At 39.7% G+C, this 23273-nt stretch overlaps 1 protein-coding gene across 6 annotated transcripts in view; it reads right to left on the bottom strand.

The window, feature by feature from the left end:
• ATRN (attractin) overlaps positions 1–23273 on the bottom strand; it is a 168619-nt gene that overhangs the window by 75987 nt on the left and 69359 nt on the right. For all 6 annotated transcript variants that reach the window (XM_028498927.2, XM_028498928.2, XM_024117128.3 and 3 more), the window contains exons 11-19: positions 21310–21394; positions 18075–18295; positions 15862–15983; positions 14818–14956; positions 13042–13232; positions 11490–11709; positions 10094–10279; positions 9337–9570; positions 1560–1697 (exon numbers count right to left, since the gene is read on the bottom strand). In XM_028498927.2, the coding sequence (XP_028354728.1) occupies positions 1560–1697; positions 9337–9570; positions 10094–10279; positions 11490–11709; positions 13042–13232; positions 14818–14956; positions 15862–15983; positions 18075–18295; positions 21310–21394 (1536 nt within the window). The remainder of the gene's footprint in view (positions 1–1559; positions 1698–9336; positions 9571–10093; positions 10280–11489; positions 11710–13041; positions 13233–14817; positions 14957–15861; positions 15984–18074; positions 18296–21309; positions 21395–23273) is intronic.

Raw genomic sequence — 23273 nt, 5'->3', positions numbered from 1 at the left:
GGCTGCTGAGCCTGCGCGTCCGGAGCCTGTGCTCCGCAACGGGAGAGGCCGCAACGGAGGGAGGCCCGCATACCACAAAAAAAAAAAAAAAAAAAAAAAAAAAAAAAAAAAAAAAGTGGTGAGAAAGGACGTCAGAAGAGTAATAATAATTGCTCACATCTACCTGTTATGTCCTGCTGACTGCTTTCATTTCAACAACCACCCTACTATCCCCATTTTACAGATGAAGAAACTAAACCCCAGAGAGGTTCCACTAGGACACTAACTCTCTTCTGGATGCTCTGGGGTCAGATTCTCAAGAACCATGCTAAGGAGTTTGGAGGTGGGACGTGGCGAGTAGGTAGAGATTTCCCTTTCTTATTTATTTTCCTACTCAGACCTGACGGGTCTTTCCACTATAAACTAGAACAAACCAAAAAGTAGTTTATTGGTATCACTTGACATTAAAAAATATATAATTTGTGTACTAACAATAAAGTGTCCTATTGCTTACAGGAATCTATTTGACATGTATGGGGAAACATGGGACTACTTAAATCTTTAAAAATAGTGTAAGTACTGAGGAGTCCAGCTCCTGGTTAGAAACCTACATGTGATTTTTGAGGCCGAACCATAGACAATGACAAAGGCTTTCCCTGGTGGGCCGTACCAGGAAAGCTGCCCTCCCCACACCAGCCCGGGTGGAAGTCTCTGAGCGGCCGAGTCAAGGTCTCAGGTCACCTGGCCGGCCACTCTCTTTCACATATTTGCATTCCTAGCTCAGGCACCTTCATTCCTAGGTCTCTTTATCTGAGGCCTTGGGCAGAGGTCTTCTTCAGTCACCTCTGCTGAGCTTCCATATGGAGTAGGAAGGGAACCTCAAAGAGGCTTTACCCACTCTCAGTCCCAGGTACTTTTCCACTCTTAGTCCTTCCCCTTCACCCTCCCTCCCGACCCCAGGGTCCATAAAAGGCTTTTTGCTGGGCCTTTTTGTTCAGGGCTCCCTTAACAACGAGTTGACCCCCAAGCCTATGCTGATCCACTTGACGCTCAACCAGCACACCATTCCAGGAGGGAAAGTGGAACACGGGGAGTCAGTGCTTTCTCCAGTTTAAGCCTCTTGCTTATACCATCACAGTAAGTGATTAAAGGCTTAACTTCCTCATTTTTTTCTTTTTAATATTTATTTATTTGGCTGCACCGGGTCTTAGTTGTGGCATGCAGGATCTTCGTTGCCGCACGGGGGATCTTTAGTTGTGGCATGCAGGCTCATAGTTGCGGCATGTGGGATCTAGTTCCCTAACCAAGGATCGAACCCGGGCCCCCTGCATTGAGCAAGCAGTCTTAACCACTGGACCACCAGAGAAGTCCTTCATTTTTGACTAGTTGCTTTAATGGCTACTCTGACACTAGGCAGCTCTGCTCTCTCCCCGCCAGCTCAGCTGAGCTCCTGACAAGTATAACTTAAGAAATGCAATATCTGAAACGAAGTGGCTTTTTTCCTCCAAGATATACAAGTCAAACAGACGCATTATGTGCCACCTGGTTTGCAATCAGTAACCCTGAAAAATTTGACTTACGTTGACATTTTCCCCCATTGGTCGGATCACCGTAGAAGCCAGATATGCAGATCTCACAATGCTTGCCCGTGGTCAGGTTCTCACACTTCTCACAGATACTCTGATTAATGCATTTGCTGTGGCCATTGCACTGGCAAGCTGAAAGAAAGAATTTTAAGGGGCTTTTCCTATGGTAGAGCTGGGTGGAGTACGTTCCACAAGATTTATTTGCAACTATCTAAGTTCCTTATTGCTTCTAAATAATCATCAAAACTACTAAAAAGTAGTTTGAGAAATAAGATCAAAACATCAAAAAAGAGCTAATTCAGGAAAATCAGAAATGTACCACAGCAAGGTGAAAGTCCAGAGCCATTAAAAAAAAAGTTTTTGTTGTTATTCATTGTAAAAATAATATATGCTCATGATAGTAAATTTGAAAAATACAAGGAAAGGGAAAAAAATCATATACAATTTCACCACCCAGAGATCACTGTCCACATTTGAATCTTTCCTTCCAGTATTTTTTTCTATACAGTTTTACACACTTGTGTTCATATTAATATTCAACTTTGATTTTTTAAAATGTAGATCACAATTATTTTACCATATTATTTTACCTATCATAAACAAAACTTTAAATGGCAGAATGATTTCTATGAAGCCAAACAGTCACTTAATCATTACATTTTGATATTTAGTTTGCTTTCAATTTTTCATTTTTAGCAAAATAACCATGTTTATACGTAAACATTTCTATAAGTGGAATTACTGATTCCTGATGCATACAGGAGTTTACAACTAGAAAGGCATATGAGGCCTGGACCTCTCAGGGCTTCTCAGGACAGTTGTGCACTGCATACTTCAGGTGGGGCCACTCATGTAGTGCACAACATGTAAGCAGAACTGTCTTTTTTTCTCCTTAGCTCTACTGAGACATAACTGACATATAACATTGTGTAAATCTAAAGTGCACATTTAAAGTATACAATGTGTTGATTTGATACACTTACTGCAAAATGATGACCACCATAGCTATAGCTAACACCTGCATCATGTCACATAATTACCATTTCTTTTTTGTGGTGAAACATTTAAGATCTGCTCTTTTACAGATCTGTCCTGGTTGATCAATGTCATAGAGTCTCCACCTTGACAACTTTCCAAGGCCTTGCACCTGTTCTGTTTACCCACCTGCTTTCTACCCCATCCCTGTAGGTATTTGAGTTGTTTTAAATAGACTGCAACTGAATAACTTAAAAATGACTATATCAAATATTCTACCAAAATTGCTTAAGATCTGGGGACTATACATGTTTTTCCTGTGAAGATGAGCAACTGCGCACATAGCAAAAGGGCAAAGCACAACACCAAAAAAATGTAATACCTAAAATCATTTACCAAAATATCTGTATTCTGGTTCAAGATAAAAAGATTGAACAAATGCTTCTCTCTCTCTTCCCCTTCAAGATCTCACTGAAATTATAGAAGAAATGTAAAAACAAGGGTTTGGGATAAGAGGAAAAGGTGCTATGAGAAGTACTGAGAGATACTTCTGAAGCACTGAATTTCTAGCCAGAATGCCCCAAGTGGGGAGGCACGTGGCACAACCATGAACATGCCAAATGCATCCACACACCTGGTCCGTTGCTCCTTCCTTCCTTCACTGTGGAAGGAATGCAGACCATTCAACAACAGCCAGAGCAGACCAGAGCTGGAGAGCCCTGGTACTAGCTAGCCAGCCTCTCCCTTAGGACATCACACCACACCTTCACGACACCTCAGTTCACCCAGTACTCATAAGCCTATTCATTCAGTTATAAATACAAATCAACCTTGAGGAATCACTAGTATGAGAAAATCATCAACCTAAAAGCACCACCTAGATAAACACACAGAACGACTAACTCTGAAGGAAGGATTAATGCAAGAAACTTAAGAGAATGAAAAATACTAATTTTAGCAAATTCAAGGAGGCTTCAGAGATCATTGCATTCATAAATAAGAAAGCAAGCTCTGGAACAAACTCTCACAATATTTAGAGACCTTGCAAAATGAAAAGGATAAAACAAAACCAGACACAAAACAAAAACCCTTCAATAGATTAAACAGGAGAACACATATAGCCAAAAAGCTACTTGCCAGAAAATAATAGGAACAGTTGTAGGCCAACAAATTTGATCACTTAGATGAAACAGAAAAATTCCTATAAAATACAGGTTACCCAAACTGACTCAAGCAGAAAAAGAAAAGCTGCCTGCATTATACTTTACTTACCTATATACTAAGAGATTGAATGAATAATCAAAAATCTTCCCACAAAGAAAAATCCAAGCCCAGATGGCTTTACTGGTGAATTCTACCAGTACTTAAAGAAGAATTAATACCAATCCTTTTGCAAACTCTTTCAGTAAATAAAAGAGGAGGGACTACTTCCCTACTCACTCTATGAAGCCAGTACTACCCTGGTACCAAAGTCAGACAGTCATCACAAGAAAGAAAACTACAGAACAGACCTATATCTCTCATGAAAACAGACACAAAATACCCAACTAGCAAACTAAATCCAGCAACACAGTAAAAAGGATTATGTATCATGAGCAAATGGGCTTTATCCCAGGAATGAATGACTGGTTTAATATCCTTAAATCAATTAGTATAACATAATATTAATAAACTAAAGAACAAAACCACATCATCATTGTGATACAGAAAATGCATTTGACAAAATCCAGCACCCAATCATGACAAAAGCCCTCAAAAATCTAGGAATAGAAGGAAAATTTCTCAACCTGATAAAGGACAAGTATGAAAAAACTAAGGCCAACATCATACATAATGGAAAAAGACTGAATTCTTTCCCTCTAAGCTCAGGAACAAGAGAATGTTGCCCACTCTCACCACTTTTATTCAACACTGTACTGGAATTTCTAGCCAGGCCAATTAGCTCCCCCAAAATTTTTTTTTAAAAAGGTATCCAGAGAGGAAAGACAGTAAAACTGTCTTTCTTAGTAAACAACACAACCCTGTATATAGAAAACCCTAATCCACTAAAAAACTAGTAGAAATAATGAATTTAGCAAGGCTGCACGATATAAGATTAACATACAAAAATCAATTGTATTTCTACATATTAACAATGAACAATCAGAAAATGAAATTAAGATAATTCCATTCACAATACCATGAAGAAGAATAAAATATTTTGTATAGTAAATTTAACAAAATAAGCATAAGATATATACATTGAAAACTTTATAAAACACTGCTGAAAGAAAATAAAAAACTAAAGAAATGAAAGACATTCCAGGTTCATAAACTAAAAGGCTTAATATTGTTAAGATGGTAATATAGCCCTGGTTGGTCTATAGATTCAATGCAATCTCTATCAAATGTCAGCTGGCTTTCTGTTGATGTTACTGAAACTGACAAGTTCATCCTAAAATTCATATGGAAATTCAAAGAACCCAGAAGAGCCATGACAATCTAGAAAAATAAGAACAAAGTGGGAGGACTCAGACTTCCCAATTTCAAAACTTACTACAAAGCTACAGAAATCAAGAGTGTGATACCAGCATAAGGACAGACATATAGGTCAATGCAATAGAAATGAGAGTCGAGAAATAAGTTCTTACATTCAACTGATTTTCAACGAATGTGCTCCCAAAATTCAATAGTAGAAAAAATAGTCTTTTCAACAAATGGTGCAGGGACAACTGGTTAATAACTACATGCAAAAAGATAAATTTGGACCCCTACCTCACACCATATACAAAAATTAACTCAAAATGAATTATGGACCTAAATACAAAGAGATAAACCTATGTAACCTTAAAGAGAAAACACAGGAGTAATTGTGATTTTTGGGTTAGTTAGGCACTGACTTCTTAGATACAATACCAAAAGCACATGGGATAAACGAAATCTTTTGTATTTCAAAAGATACCATCAAGAAAGTAAATAGAAACCCATGGAATGGGAGAAAATATTTGCAAACTGTATAACCAATAAGAGACTTGTATCTAGATTCATAAAGAACTCTTATACGTCAACAGTAAAAAGATAATGTAATTTAAAACTGGGCAAAGAATTTGAATAGACAGTTCTCCAAACACATCATTAGTCATTAGGGAAATGCAAGTCAAAACCACAGTGAGATACCATTTCTCATATACTAGAACAGCTACAATCAAACAAACACAAGTATTGATAAGGATGTGGAGAAATCTGAACCTTTGTACACCGCTAGTGAGGATGAAAAATGGTACAGCTACTTTGGAAAACTTTGTGCCCATTATTCCCCATTTCTGCCCCCAGCCCTAGGCAACCACTAATCTACTTTTTGTCTCTATATATCTGCCCTTTTTTGGACATTCCATATAAATGATATCATATAATATACAGACTTTGTATCTGACTGCTTTTGCACAGCACATTTTCGAGGTTCATTCATGTTGCAGAATATATCAGTACTTTATATTCCTTTTTATTGCCAAATAGTATTCCATTGTATGAATGTACCACATTTTGTTTATCCACTCGCTGGCTGACAGACATCTGGGTTGTTGCCACTTTTGTCTGTTATGAATAATACTTCTATGAGCACTCAGTACAAGTTTTTTTTTTTTAATAAATTTATTTATTTATTTTTACTTTTGGCTGCGTTGGGTCTTTGTTGCTGCGTGCGGGATTGCGGCGAGTGGGGGCTACTCTTTCTCGCGGTGAGCAGGCTTCTCAGCACAGTGGCTTCTCTTGTTGCGGAGCACAGGCTCTAGGTGCACGGGCTTCAGTAGTTGTGGCCTGCCGGCTCTAAAGCGCAGACTCAGCAGTTGTGGTACACCGGCTTAGCTGCTCTGCAGCATGTGGAATCTTCCCGGACCAGGGCTTGAACCCGTGTCCACTGCACTGGCAGGCGGATTCTCAACCACTGCACCACCAGGGAAGCCCCTCAGTACAAGTTTTTGTGTGGACATATATTTTCAATTCTCTTGGGTATATACTGGGCTATATGATGGATCTATGTTTAACTTTTTGAGGAACTGCCAAATTGTTTTCCAAAGTGGATACAGCATGTTACATTCCTACCAACAATGTATGAGAATTCCAGTTTCCTAAATTATGTTGAGCATCTTGTCATGTGCTTGAGTTTAAAGAGTTCTTTATGTATTCTGGACATTAGCTTCTTATCAGACATATAATTTGTAAATATTTTCCTATATCCTGTGTATTTTCATTTTACCTGATATTCTTGATATTAGTGGAAAAGCACAGATTTAACTATTTCATTAATTAAACCACTAGAAGATTAGAAATGCAACTGTAGATCCTCCAAAATCTTAGGAAAAAAGGAACAAAGAATTTAATCCAGTTTTGTAGATAAAAAGCTGGTTTCTCATTTTATTTTGCATTTTCCTGCTCTACTTCCTTTTCTGAGAATGACTTTATATCCTTTTGATAGGAACAGAATAAAGGGAGAAAGTAGGTGATTAAATAGTTAATCTCACTAGGGGATTGTAAGTAGAAAAAAATATGGGAGACCCCTGTAAGTTAACGATCACTCAAGAAAGCAGGTTTGCTTAACCACAAAACTAAGCAGGCCTGCTTAGGAACAAAACCATGCAACAGAAGCATGAGACATGCCCCAAAACAATAAAACAATGGTGGCATGAGACCCACATCCTGCCCAGTGAGCTCAGTAAGTTACTGACCCCTAGGACATGCTCTCTGCACACATAAAAAACAATAATTTATGGAAGGGTGACATTCAAAGTGAAAGACCCTTATTGTACTGAAACCTAAAATAATTTTTCCATAATGTCATGACAGTCCTGGCTTGACCACGTAGGGACAAGAAAACTCCCCTGCCCAAACTGGAGGAGGAGCTTATGATGGAAGCCTGATGTCTACTCAAGAATGAGGAAGAAGGTGGTCTTTTCCCCCACCCCATTTTTCCTTTGATTATAAAGCTGTAGCCCACTAAGTTCTCGGAGTGCGGCACCCTCTAGTCTGCTCACTTGTAAGCCTCACAAGTGTCCTATTCTAATAAATCCCTTCTTATCTACCACTTAGCACCTAGATGAATTCTTTCTGTGCTGAGACATAAAGGACTGGAGCTCCTTGGAGCGCCATGGCGCCCACCCCCCAACCCCCGGGGAAAAGACACCTAGCGGTTTCACTTTGCCCACTTTTTCTGTTGGGTTGACATTCAGCTTTTTTTTTCTGGAGGGTAGAGGTTTACATACTCTGGATGATAATCATTTGTTATATACCCTGCAGATATTTTCTTCCAGTCTGCTTGTGGCCCTTTATCTTTGTTTACAGTGATCTTTCCCTTATAGAAGTCCTCACAAAGAACCCAGTGGTCAGGGGCAATGTCTGGCAGGTTTTTGGAGAAATTCTTATCCACCAATCTCTTGGGAGTCTTTGCACCTGCCTAGCATCTCCCAACTGCTCTGGAGGCCCATCAGTACATTCCTGAGAGTTACTAAAAGTTTGAATCACAGGCCAATTTTTCAGGGTTGGTTTCTCAGGACAGCTACCATAGCAGGTCTAGGATCAAGCTTTAGGTCAACTCAAGGTCTGTTCCTTCTGGCATCAACCACTGGAAAGGGTAGGAAGGAAGGAGAAGGAGAAGGGAAAGGAGAGAGGGAAGGAGCGGGGAGGGGAAAAGAGGGCAAAGGGAGGGGAGGAGGGAGAGAGGGAGGCAGGCAGGCAGGCTGAATTTTTCCTTTTTTCTTCATGTCAAAGGGAAAGAGATGGTTTTCCTTCTGCCTTTTCTTAGAGCATTTCAGTAAGAAAACGTGTATTTAAAAACCCTTCCTGTTCGTTTGATATGTATATGTATGTAAGATTTTTAAACCTAAATAAGCCTCAAGTCAGCACTACAAAGCAGAGATGTTTTTAAGTGCTTAAGAGCCATCTCTTTGAAATGTACACATCAAGGGAGCCAGTCCCACCTCCCCTTGCTGTGGGAATGGGTCCAAACTGTAACCACCTGCTTGCCTTAAAGATACAAGTTTGTTTTCTCCTTTGGGTAAAGGCAATTAACTGACCTAGGTGGCCTCCCCAATTACCAGGTAAATTCAGAATGAACTGTGAAAGAATGTAGAGCAAATAGTGCTGTCAAATCCTCACATGAAGACAAGTTATCTTCATTTTGAGAACATGTATATAATGGATTATATACACTGGGATATTTAAAAGGGTAGAATTTCTCTCTGTTTTTGCAATCTCATTAGTGGATTGCTGCGATGTGGGCCACAACCTGGTTTAATGCTTATTCAGTAATAAAACTTTTTCTTTTCTACATCTATGGAGAGGAATTTCTGGGTTGGCAGTAGATTTTATTTTTAATTTTCCCCCTAACAATTGCCACAATGTATTTTTAAGTAAAAAGCAAACTGTAGAACAATATATCATATGCACAGTGTATAGCATAGTATTTTTTCTTTTAAAAACTATACATCTAGAGGTATCTATATTATACTGTTACAAGTTTTTCCTTCTAGAGATGAGAAGAGGAATTCTAGTTTTTATTTTATTTACATCTGTAATAGTTAATTTTTTATAATGAACTCATTTCAATACTTTTGTAATGAAAGTTAGCAAGACAACTCACTTAAAGTCCTTAGTATTTTCATTAATTGACATTAAAAATATTTTTCACATGAAACAAACAGTTTCCTAAACTATCTGTTATTTTTTTCTTAAAGAAATCCATATAAATAATGTAGCTTTCAAGGCTTTATTCTTTGTAAATAGGTAGTGAAACACTTGATTTTGGATACACAAGACATCTTACCTGGACAATGAATGAAAGACCAGTTGTATCTGCTGTCCTCCAGACACATGCTGGAATTGAGAAGGGGCTGTGGATAGGAATTTCCGGTAGGGGCCTGAGAAGGCATTTTCACTGGTCCTTTATAGGAGCCCTCTGTGCATTTCCCTTTGCCAGTATTGCTGGGATCAGTACACCAGCCACAGCCTGGTTGCTCCAAGCAGTGACTACAGGTACAGTAGCCTGAACAATTTTCAGCTGTAAAAAAACATAAGTTACAATTCACTATCACATGTAGTCTTAAATTCATTGTATTTAAACTACTTTTTTCTTTAACAGACTATTCAACTTCTGTGAGTCAAAATTCCTATTCTATTGTGATTGTTTAAATGACATAATAAAACTTTAAAGAGACCAATATCTTGTCCAACATATGATAGAGACTCCACCCCTCCTCTCTCAATCCCAGGATGTTTAGAGATCATCTCCTGGAAATCACTTCTTTATGAATTAGGAGATTAAGATGTGGAGATATTACATTGATTGAGCAATATGATACTGAAGTTGGGCAAATTATTTCTGTACTCTGTGATCTATCCTACAGTTGTTTACTTGTGTCATTGTTCTTGATTCTGTATACGGGTTCACATCAGGCAGTCTCTGGACAGTCCTGAGCAGAAGGTCAAGTCTGGTCTCATCCCTAGAATTTTCAGAGGCTGACAGCACTGTCCTACACACAGGAGTTGTCACCCATACTGCCTAGAGCTCACTTTTCACTCACGGGGGCAGCTGCTCATGGTATACCACTCCATACACTGGCCAAAAGGGAAGGAGGCCACGTAGGCATTGGAGTCCACGCACTGCTTCATGTTGCTGCACCACATGCACTCGGAGCTGCCACTGGTACACTCCCCACATGCCGTCCGCAAGGCACACGGTGTCCGGCACTGCTTGGCACTGTGGTTCGCTGGGAAGTAAACACAAGAGAGACACTTAGAGCTCCCATTATGTCAGCTAAGGTCAAAGGCTTTTCAATGTGGGTTGTGACCCACTAAAGTGTCATGAAATCAATTCAGTGGGTTACACTAAATGAAGAAGAAAATAGAAAGTCTTAGGTCATCAAGTACTATTTAGTCAAGTATATTTATACACTTGGGGGGAAAACAGTTTTTCTTTCCAAAGAGCATTAAGGACAGACATGAGGGAACAAGCTAATCGTTCCATAAGAGTAGAGGTTCTAAAGCTCCTTATAACATAGAAGACCCAGGATGAACTTCAGGGGTTTTACAACCCACCTGAATATGCAAAATTGCATCTTTGTATATTCTGGGGGAAAAAGAACCACAGCATTCATTAAATTCACCAAAGCACTCAGGATCCAAAATGGCTGAAAAGTTCCCCTAGATATTATACTTTAAGGTGACTCCTACAGTGCTATGAATTCTCTTCCACACCTCTGTATTCGACAAATGACAGTAACTTCCTAAAATAAGACATGATGTCAATGGAGTCCAGCCTCCCAAAAGCAGCCACAGAATTCCAACTACTGCTTGTGAGTCCCTCTGTAGGAGGAGGACACTGGTCTAGGGCTTGTCTGCGTGCTGCAAATGCCACCCCTGTGCCTGCCTTTAGGAAGCCTAAATGTGCCTAGAGAGCTTCAAGCCTGTGAAGCTACTCCAAGTGTCCGGTCCTTCAGCACTCTCCTGCAGCTTTATCATGCTGAAGGTTTGCTTCTGCTTCCTGACACAGAGCTACTCCCATCATTTTTCTCCCCACTGACACTATCTTTCTGTCCATTGTCCCTGCAGTGATCTGCTTGCTTTTCTGATCTTTTCTTTGGATTTTTGGTTCTTTCTTCCACAACATTTCCCTGCCAACACCAAGAAATTTGCCCTTCAGAGAAATTATCAATACTTTTTGTGCTCAACAAACCAATCAATCTCACGGTTAATCAGAATATTAGTGTTAGTTATTTTTGGTTTTGCTCATGGCTCACACTATTCAGAGCCAAACACTACTTCCTTCTGCTTTAAAAATTCTGTGTTACACTCGGCTTCATATGCTTGAAATCAATACTCCATCGGTTTTTCATGAAAATTTCATAATACTTAACTATGCCTTCTATAGTTTCTCTTTCAACGAACTTCCAGTAACGCATAATTCACCCATATACTTACCAGGTCTTTCACAGACACTACCATTGAGTGGGTTGATGCAGGTTGCAGCCTTTAAGCCCCAGGTACTGGGTTCGGACAAAATTCCACAGAATCCAGCATCACTGGGCTCAGATGGCATCCACTGTAGCAAACTATTTGTGAATGGGGACATATCTTCCCAGCACCAGTAGGACACATTGATCTTCCGAAGGCCAACCCATGGGGTTAAGGTGAGCTTGGACTGTAGGCAAAACAGGCACAGCTATGAATATAATCAATGTCTTGACCAAAACTGGCTTCTAGACAAAAACCATTAAGTTACATACATCCAAAAGATAAAGGAAAACCTCCCTATCCTGATTCAGCCATGGTAGATTACTGCAGACCATCATTTTTGTTACATATCATGCCTGGCACTTTAATATGGCCATTTTACAAAGGACAGAAATACAGCTCGGAGAAGACATCAATATCGAAGTAATAATCAAGTTCCTAAATTTCTACATGCTATGACAAATGCTATGAAGGGATGACCAACCCCAACTTGGTTTAAATGTCTATTTATATGTGAGATCATCGTATCGATATTTATGAAATACTGGTTATATGCCTATCATTATCTAAGCCTGTTTTGGAAGCTCTGGTTAGTTCAGGCTTAGATAAATGATGATTAAAGATTCCCACCTTCAGCTGGGGAGGTGGGGGGTATTGGCTGTCACCGAATTTTATAGGGAAAATAGGACAATGAATTCCTGGGAAAGTCTGTCTCAGATGCCACATGTAGCCAAGACCCAGACTGCACTTCCTATGTCCTTCCCAAGGAAGTGCTGTCCATTCCTCCTACCTGCTTGACATTTCCCCCAACTACTCTATACCAAAGACAATGTTGTTGAAAGAGCGTTGTCTTGTGAGCATCTACTTGATTGAGGGTAGGACCTCAGTTCTAGGACTCTGGACTAAAAAAGACAAAATGTGATTGTGGAATATCAACTACAAGCTGCCTGAGAGCACTGGGTGGACAGGAAGAGAACCTGGGGACTTTCTGTGCTCAGAAACTCCTGATAAGAAGATGCCCTCTCCTTTTGGGTTGGTCAGATCTAAGAAAGACCCAAATGGATGTCCATTTCTTAGGATGATTAGCATTAAATCATATTACACACTGTAATAATACCTGAAATCTGAGAGACTCAGGTGGCTTAATTCAGCTCAGCTGATTAGTAATGGCATTCCCCTCCCCCACCCCAACAGAACCTAGGGATAAAACAGATATGAAATCATCTACTGATGTCGCAGGATATGTGCATATGTAAACATGTTACTGTTCAATACACATGTAGTTATTGATATATCTTATAATTTAATGAAATATGACTAATAAAAATAAGGTGTTAGAAATTTCAAGATAAGAAAGAATTTATTAAAGGAAGAGAATTTGACAGTGCAGTTCCACAGTGTATTGCACTGCACCTACTAGCATTCCTCCTCCTGCCAAGCACATCACAGGTAAGCTGTAGTCATGCCATCAGTAGAAGGATGGATACTAGAAACTTAAGTTCCAAGGATTTTAACTCACCATGCTCTGCGATGACTGCATTATTCGCAGCTGCTTAAGGACAAATTCCACCTTCTTCTGGGTTGTAAGAGAAGCCAAAAAGGCATTGTGGTTCCTACAGGACAATTTTGCATTGTCATAATTCTCTTTGGCAGTAGTAATTTTCAAACATGAGTTTCCAACCAAATGCCAGCCAATGCCACAGATATTTTCTGTATTAAAGAGGGGAGAGAAAAACAAAGAGTTTTAGAAATCACACAAAACTACGTATGTTAGCAGCTTGAACTGCTGAAACCTAAATGGTTTTTGTGAGCTGAATTCTAGATACTTCATTCGGATGTGGTGAGTGCATCACATTACTAAAGACCAACTACAGAATACACACAAGAATTTTTTAAATGTTTATCAGTCATATTTCCTGGATCTCAAGATGCATATTCTGAGGTCAACCCTCCTATGTCTTAGAGGAAAACATTTGTTTGATGCCACTGTTAAACTTATAAACCTCCTTTTGAAGAAAAATCAGAAACAAGGCTAAAATCCTAAGAGCAGAAAAATGAATATGCATTATTGGAAAGATGGGGTGGAAAACTGCAAGAATAGAAATGAGTTGGTGAGTGAGCAAGTCTACAAAAGCGGCACTGTTTTCACATCAAGTGAAACAAAACATCCCAAAAGTGAGGTGGAAAGAGCCTTTTTGGGAAATAAACCGAAGTGCTACAGTACACCAGGTAAGTTTGTAATCTGCTACTGTGACCTCCCTGTACCCACCCAAAGAACTGCACAGAAGCTATACATGCTTCCTGGAAGACAGTGCACGAGCAAAGCAACTTCACCAGAACCAAAGTACCCTGGAGATGCCCTCAACAATGTTCATCAATAGCCAGTGAGATAAACGGAAGATGCCACGGGAAAGGGATCATTTCAGAGCAGATAAAGACTTGCTCCTCAAAGTGTGACATCAGTGTTATTGCTCGCTGAAATGCAGATTCTAGGGCCCCACCACAAATTTGTGCCAGAATCTGGCTTCTAGGAAGACCCCCAGGTACTTTGCTATGCATTGAAGTTTGAGATGCAATGAGGTAAAAGAACAAGAAGCCCACTCCAGCAAGCTGAATCAAGTACTTCTGAAGGATTTCAAGAGGGGCCCAGTAGACCCCAGCTACCCTGTACTTCTGTTGCACAGAGCCACAGAAGTCTCCTTCCTGGGCTTCCTGGTTGAGCAAATATATCATACAGTTTCAGCCATGGCTGGCTGGCTTCAGGCCCCCAACTCATCATCCTGAACCTCAGAAGTGCCATAAATTGAGGTATCTGGGGCTGAAGTCATCCCAGGAGGTGCTGCTGACAGAGACATCTCTCCTTTCCTTCTTATCAGAAGGTGCTGAAAACCTGATCCCAGTGGTCAGTAAGAAGTACTCTTCATAAAGTGCCCAGCAGACTGGCTGCTGAGACTGCTGCTTTCTACTCCCAGGTTACTGTAGAGTGGGGTAGGGACAATGGAGAGTGGGGTAGGGACAACGGAGCAGGCTCAATAACACAGAGTCAAGCTGTCCTTGATTCTCCACAGCAGCAGATGATGCTTCACTTTCTTTCAAAGGATGGTAGAAGTAAATACTCAAGAGCTGTATTTCTGCTTTAAAATATAACAACCACAATAGTGGTGAGGGGGAATGAACGGATAAAATGAGTTCGCCCCTTTTGCGGGGTTCAATCTAGGCTGCACAGTATTGAGGGTGTGTGTGTGCGTAAAGTCTTTGGACCCACACACATCAAGATGCCCCTGGCAAGGCCTACCAGGCAGGGCGATGCACTCCTGATTCCGAGGCTCCCACTGGCAGTTCTGGTCCAGGGCACAGCTCCTGCAGCTGGTCTTCTTGTTACAGTAGTACATGGGGTTATCCTTGGGGCAATGATCATACCTGGAAATGGAGATCTAGAATACAATGGACAAAAGCTTTTCTCTTACATCCACAGAGAGAACTCACGGCAAGAACAAACAGGATACTAAAAACAACAGTCTAACTGAGGAAGCAAAACTACATATACATACATACATAAATAAATAAAGAAGATGTAGATGAAGCAGCACTGCAGTGGAAACACTATAGTGAAATGTTCTGTTCAAGGACATGCCTTTACCTGGCAAGGAAGCAGTGCATTCTTTTAAGCACCATGCTTCAACTTGCTCATCTGTAGAATGGGAATGTTGAACTTGCTGCTTTTTAAATGTCTCCCAAACATTCTAAAAGTTTTTTATTTTATGAGCTGCTTTACAGACTGACAACGAATGTCTTATAAACAGTCAAAAATTATAAAAGTTGAGTCATCATATCTTTTTTTGCCTTATAACCTAAATAAAAAATCATAAATGGTAAGCATAAGTTATGCTGAGCCAAGATATAACATAAGACAAGGAGATTTTGCAAAGTCTATTATTTCCACAATTCAGTTTGGCTGCTACACACCGGACTCACTTTCACTCTCAAGTCCTGAATTGCTCCCCAAACCTTGCATATGTAGAGGGAGCACACCATTACAAACTTCACGCCAAGAATCTAGTACTTAGCCATAGCCATGCATAGGGACTGGGGTGTACTCAGAATAATAATCTTGCCTTCTTCTAAAACACCACACATTAATCCTCGTGGCTAGCAGAACCTTTGGAATTAGGACATATAGAGCATCCCTTACTAAAAGAAACTTGAGCAATAATAAAATCCAAATCTACACTGAAAGTTTCAAAGATAACTCTGGGCTATACCATACGCTCTACAATCTACACCTAATCCCACTCAGGATTTTTCTATCCTCTGAAATCCTTTAGAAACTGCCTCTGACCTGGCCTTCTGTGCAGCTGTGGTTCATAGGGACACAATGGTCATGGCACCAGTGGCAGTCATTTGTGTTGGCCGTGCAGCTGTAACAATCCGTGTGCTGGTCACATCTGTCATGGTCAAGAGCTGTGAAGAGAAGAAAAACTCATCAACTGTGACAGCTTCTCCTCAGAAATGTCACAGGCCATTACAACTGCTGTTGAGCAAAATATGACACTGAGGCAAAAATAAATAAATAAAATAAAATAACAAGACTTGGGAAGTAAAATGAGGAGTGAAACTGGCAGGAAAATATATTGGTGTGTTCAGGTAAAAACAGGATTTAGAAATAAGTAAACAATCTGAAGAAAAGCCATTTTGTACTCCACCCTCCTAACAAAAGTACACAGAAAGTGAAAAACAAAGATAGAATAATTCAACAATGAGATATAAGGGAAATAGGTCTGGTTCTTCGAATACTTTTCTTTCAGGAAAGAAATCAACTAGCAGTTGAATGAACACCAAGAGCAGCCCAGGGCCAAACAAAGAAATGTAGGAGACCAAGCCATTCCTCCCAGCTATAAATGCAAGGTTGCTCTGGGCACAGGAAGCAGGCAGCACCACAGAACCCCAAAGAAGGCAATACACATATATGTAAGTCCAAGAAATTCTGGGCTACTAGAGACCTGTTGATCTCCTACTGACCCTAGACAGGTCAAGGTCAGCAACGAAAGAGAAGCCGCCCAATAGTGCTGCCTCATCTATTGAACCATTCATGGACATGGCACATGGTAGAATCCATGGACAAGAAAAGGCAGGGCCCACCCTCACAAAGACCCCAACAACCTGCTCCTTAGGCTGTTCTTCCTGCCCTGGTCATCACCCCACGGACTGGGCCCACAGAGAAAGCAGAGTGAACCAGGCAGGTGACATCTGAGATGAGTTCATAGCAAATGGGCTCATAATGAACCACCTAAAGTAATTAAATATTATTCCCTATAAACTTGCACATTTAATTTGAACTTTTAAAATATGGTTAAAAAATAACTATTTCACTGATTTTATCCATTTTAGGAGACAGTGACTAACCCTACCAAGTTCTGGTCATGTTAGTTTTCCAGCACTCACCAGCCCACCAATGAACCTGTAAAGCTGCCTGGGTGTTCTTACTGAGGATTTATGTTCAGCTTAATTTGGAGCATTCCAGGAGAGTGAAAGCTGCCTCTATCCATCATAACTCTCATGGTAACTGCTACACCAACCCTAATAGTTAAGAAATTCAGTCAACATAGTTTAAACTAATTGAAGTGAAACAATATTTTTCAGAGATATTTTTCTTACTTTTAAAGGACTTTCTCACATATGACTTCATTGTATTGCACTGTGCTAATATGTCAGAGCAAAAGAGTAATAAGGCGCTGAGTAGGTAAGATGAAGAAAGCTTGGACAATATAAGGGGTGGTTCTAGAAGGAGGGATCACTGTTCATCCTCAGCAACTGTCTGCCTTGCTATCACTGCTGTGCCCAACTAGAGAAGCTAGAAAAGAATAATACCTCTATCCACTAGAACAATCTACTCCAACATAGCTTTTCTGGATTGGCCCCCTTAATCTTATCCTTAATGTTAGAACTGCATAATCCAATATGGTAGCCACTAACCACATGTAGTTTTTATTTATTTATTTTTTTGGGCCACGCTGCGTGACATGTGGGATCTTAGTTCCCCAACCAGGGGTGGAACCCGTGCCCCCTGCGGTGGAAGCGCAGAGTCTTAACCACGGGACCCCTGGGGAAGTCCCCACATGTAGTTTTTAATTTAAATTAATTAAAATTTTAAAATTCAGTTCTTCAGTCACACCAGTCTCATTCCAAGTGTTTGATAGCCACATATGGCTAGTAGCTAACATATTGGGACAGTGCAGATATAAAAAGTCCTACTGGATTGCAGTGCCTCAAAACAGCTGAAATTAGGTTCTGGAGTTAGTATACAAAGTCTATGCAACGCTAAAAGGTTCTGTCTTCATCATTAGCAAACAGCAGACGTGGCACGTTCCTATCCATTATAAAGATGTTTACAATCCAATTTTCAAACACCCATAAAGCATTTGCCTAAGTTATTACTGAATAATTTTGGATAATAAAATGAACATTAAAAGTACACATTGGATAAGTGACTTCACAATTCAGATAAAATGAGATCTCAAATTAATTAAATTTTAAGAAGAGAAAAAAACATACTTCTTTTAGAAAAACACTCTGATTTTAACTTTTCTTCTTGTGCTTCAGTTGCCAACTCCCAGGAGACACACTGAGATGACCCTGTGTCCCACACACACCGGATGCCAGGTCCTGCTGCTAGACAAGCAGCTTCACTCTGGTGTGCTTCACACTGTTCTGAAGTAAATACCAGGATGTCACTGAGAAGGAGACTATTGAAACCACCAAATACATACATGGTGCTAAAAGAAAAAAAAAGAGAGAGAAAGAGTTCACTGGAAACTTACATAAACAAATGCATGATATACTTCTTATAATCTTTAGACGAATCTCACATATCAAAAGTCCTGTAAAAAAGTTATTTTTCAAGACCTCAAAAAACACTCTTATACCTTTACCTCCCAAATTCCAACCTTTCACAATGGCCTGTGACTACCCAGAATAGTTCCAATAATCTACCTCCTCTTTACAGATACTATATTAAAAAGTTCGCGTGATAAGTGAGTGACTTTTAACCCGGATTCTTCAGAATATTTTAGTGACAGGGCAAGCTAGCATATTTTAAAATTATACACATAATCCTACATCTACATGTTTTTAAATATTAAAAATAAGTATGTACAATTTAAGAAGTATAGATAAAGGCTCTCTAATCAAAACTGTGTAATGAAAACATAGACCAATAAGAAAGAGATAAAAGTGCATATGAAAATTTAGTACACAGTACAAGTCACATTTTAATTAGTCAAACAGATGATTTCAAGGATTTCTTCCAACTCTGAGATCCTATAATCCACCAGGAAGTTTAGTACTAACCCACAATGAGGTATCAAATAATTCACTCTCACTGTGCCTCAATTTTCGTCAAATCGACAGAGGATAACTAAAGCATAAAGATTCTGTGGCTGTATTTTTACTATATCTGAAAACTGACATATTTCAGTAACCAAAAATGAACACCAGGTTTAATTTTTAACTTCATATTGGTTTACTTAGTATCACATTACATAGTCTGGTTTCAGCTAGTCAATTTATTGCTTAAACCAAATAAGCTCCATCGGCCTCTCAGTACAGCTGGTGTCTTAGCAATTCTGCATTCATCTGGTCAGATCGGCTATGTGAGGGTAGGCAAAGTCCTTCAAAGAGGCTTGGAGCAGGGAACTGAAAAGAACACCTGCATCTGCAGCAGTCTCAATGCCTCACAGCCCACTCTTCTTCCTGCCTCCCTCAAAAACCACAAGGACAATGACTAAGTGAAGCACAGCTGGCCCAATGCAGATGCTCGATTAAGGGAACCATCATTCAAAATGTGGAAATCATGTGAATCAAAGTTTCTCTTTAGGTTAAGTTACTTCACAGAATTAAACTAACCATTACAGCAGAAATTAACAAAACACTGTAAATCAACTATACTTCAATTTTAAAAAATTGAAAAAAAAATTAAACTAACCATGGTTTTTTACTACATGACCTCCCTTGTCATGCCCTGCCCCCCTCCAACCCTGGCCCATTCATACAGATACTCACATATAGGCTCAAATACTCCACTGGAATTATACAAAAATAAGCACATTATTATAACTCAGGCAAGCCATTCCCAATTTTGATTCATGGTTAAATTACATCTTATGGTAAACTGTCAACTTCTCTGAGTTTATATAAAACCTCCGAAATGTTTTGATAGAAAATCCATTTATTTGCTAATTATCATTATGGTACTAACAGCTGCCATTTAGCAAATGCCTATTATGTGCCAAATCTTATGCTAGGAGAACACCATGAATATAAAGATGAACACAGCTGAGGCCAGGCACTCATAGGCAAGATGATGACAAAATGGACCCACTGTTTTTCAGATGAAGAACATCAAGAGGCACTTACTAGAAAACTTTAAGCGTTTTCCTTACTGAGGAAATATCAAATTACAATTTAAGATAAGACTTCAGGGACTTCTCTGGTGGTCCAGTGGTTAAGAATCCACCTTCCAATGCAGGGGACACGGGTTCAATCCCTGGTCCGGGAACTAATATCCCACATGCCATGGGGCAACTAAGCCCACGTGCTGCAACTACTGAGCACGCGAGCCACAACTAGAGAGCCCACGTGCCACAACAAAAAAAAGATCCCGCACGCCGCAACGAAGATCCCACGTGCCGCAACTAAGAACCAACGCAGGCAAATAAATAAATAAATAAATAAATTTTTTTAAAAGATAACACTTCAAATTAGTAGTCAAAAATCCTTCCATTTTAATCGATACCTATCAAATATTCCCATAGTAAAACCATATTTATTGCTAAATTTCAGCTGTTTACTTTGTGAAAGATGTCCCTTTTTCCAGTATCTAAGTGTTTGAATTCTGTCAATTCTTCCTTCACATCTCCACGATAGGTTGCTTTCTTATCTTTCCTAATCCAAGGTGAATTACCTCATCTAACTTTCATTATCACAACAGAAATTTTGAAAATGAAGGGAATCCTAACATAATATACATAGGCATTATAGCATTTAAATAGTTTCAGGATTGATAAGCCCTAGAATTTTAAAAGGTGAAGTAAACAGTAATCAGAGAAGAAACAAAATGAGAAAAAATTAACAACATGATTAGACTATTTTAACAAATGAAAAAATCGGTAAAGCACACTATAAGGTACAGGTCACATGGCCACTCTGGAGCTCCCTTACATGACAGATGCTTCTCCAGGGGCAGATTTGTGAAGAGCTCTATTAGTTTGGGCCAGGCACTTCTGAATGATGCAATGAAATGCAGTGCAGACTTCAGATTATCCAAAGACTTGATATATATGAAGCACCACAGACTTGACCTATATGAAGCATCAGAATCTCCCCACCTCTGTTCCCATATCTTATCCCTTATCTAAAGTGCCCTCTCTCCTTTTTTTCAAATCTTTCGTCACCACTCAGACAAAAGCACCACAAACAATAGCAAATAACAGAGGGCCTAAGACTGTAACTGCACACAACTTTTGTTGTCCCATGCACTCAAACACCAGACATAGCTTACTCTGCCATGCTAACAAAACTATATCAACAAACATGGCATTAGAAGTAATTCAAATCCACATCAAATATTTTAAATATAGATCAGGAAATTCATACCTAACATAATTCTGTGAAAAAACAATGGGATAAGGTAATCCTATGAATAATATGTAAGTCCAATATCACTTCATATTTTACTTCATTTTCATTTTAAACACAAGAGAAAAGGAGCAAGCACTTCTTCTTCAATTACCTGTTGTATAAGACTGCTGAATGGCCAAATCTGTTGACATCATGGTGGAGATCAGGTCTGGGAAGCACTGACCATCGGTCACAAGCTAGGAGCAAGAAAAACACATTTCAGAAGGGACTGTCATTCATAATCAATAGGGACTGGCATTTTCTTTGGGAAAGAAGACTGTAATAAACACAAACATATCTCTCAGTTTTTCTTAGTCACACCATTATTTCTGAAGTAAAAATGCAGCAGCAACAGAACAGAAGGGCAAGGAAGAACGGTAGGACTCTATAGCAATTCTAATTAGTGAATGCACATTCACATCACTCACTCTGTTGCCTATCAATATTACCCACTAGAATGCTTTTTAACTTAAGCAAATTTCACATTTTTCAAAGCTTACATAAGTAAAACATGTGAATTCCATAATTATTTTTCACTCTATATTGCTTTGCCCAAACTCAGTAACTAAAATAGAAATGTACAGGTGGAAAATTAAAACTAAAAAAAAAAAAAAAAAGAAAATCAAACTTTATCTAATTTTTAAAAGGTCCTTTCCTAGACCCCCTAGATCTACTAATTTTCCTTTGTTCTGATTCATGCTAGCAACTTCTCTTCTGGACCTCAATACCAACAGGTGCTGCTGAACCATACCAACCTCTGACTCACTGTCTTCTGTTCCCAGACACACAGACTTTCACACTCACTAAACAAAGGATCCGGACATTTATTCAACCCTGACAACAAAAGCTTTCACTTTCTTCTCCTACCCAGCCTAAACTCTGTGGTCTTCCTCACATGCAGAACAGAGGCCATCAACTCCCACAGCTTCCTGACCACCCACCTTGCTTCCTTCCCTAAAACCAGTGTGGCAGGAGCCCTTCCTCTTATCCCACCTGACTTTTACCACAGTATTTAAATATGCCCAAGGAGGCACTCATCTTACCCCTTTTCTTCCCTTCACAGACAAGGGTTTTTTTTTTTTTTTTAATTAAAACGGTCAACATTCACTGTGTACATCTCACCGTATATTACTTCTCAGCCTCCTGTAATCTGGATCATTCCTCCATGTCTAGAGGGTAATAAATGACCTCTTTGTGAAAGAGTGAAAGACTCTCCAGTCCTTATTTTACTTAATCCCTCTGTAGCCACTGTTAACTGCTACCTCTCAGGTCCCCAGTCTTGCCTCACTTTCCTCCTATTCTCTGACATGCTTTTGCAATCTCCATTCTCTTTAAGACTTCTTTATGTATCTATTCCCTGGCTCTTTGCTTGTCCCTGATGACACATGCTCCCTACAGAAGTTCACCCCCTCCTACAGCTCCCCACTGATCTCTGTACTGCTCTGTCCCACAGTCATCTCCAGCTGAACATGCCCCCAAATTCAATTTACTCACTTCCTCCCAGACCCCATCCCTGTACTTCTATTTCCAGCCTTGGTAAAAAACACCATCTACTGTGGCCCACACCAGATACCAGATAAGGATGCTGTCACAGCTCTCAAAACACACTCGGGATAATCCTCGGGTTCCCAGTAATTCTCAAACACATTTGTCTCTTTATCCTCATTGCCACTTCCACAGTCTTGGCTCAAACCCTCCTCAGGACTTTATCAACAGCCTCTTAACTCCCATCTTGCCCCTTCCCAACTACTCATCACAATGCCACAAAGAGATCTTCCTAAGACACAAATACAATTCTATCACCTCTTCTGTAAGATTCTTCAAAAATCCCAAACCCCTCAGCATGACATAACAGGTCCCTCAAGATCTGACCAGACAGCTGCTTGCTTCTAGTTCCACTTAGAGCCACTCTTCCCTGATGTGCTACTAGATACAGCCAAAACTAAATACTCACAGCCCCCAAATAAGTGGCATGGTGTCTTTCCACCTCTGTGTCTCTAAACATGGGCTTCCTCTGCCTGAGAAGTCCTGCCTAACTTGGCCCAGCCAACTTCCCAGTGTTCCTAGGACCCAGCC

Source organism: Physeter macrocephalus, chromosome 14 (assembly GCF_002837175.3).
Source record: "Physeter macrocephalus isolate SW-GA chromosome 14, ASM283717v5, whole genome shotgun sequence".
NCBI classification, from domain to species: Eukaryota; Metazoa; Chordata; class Mammalia; order Artiodactyla; family Physeteridae; genus Physeter; species Physeter macrocephalus.
The sequence above is the reverse complement of the archived record's forward strand: the minus strand, read 5'-3'. Positions and strand labels throughout refer to the sequence as shown.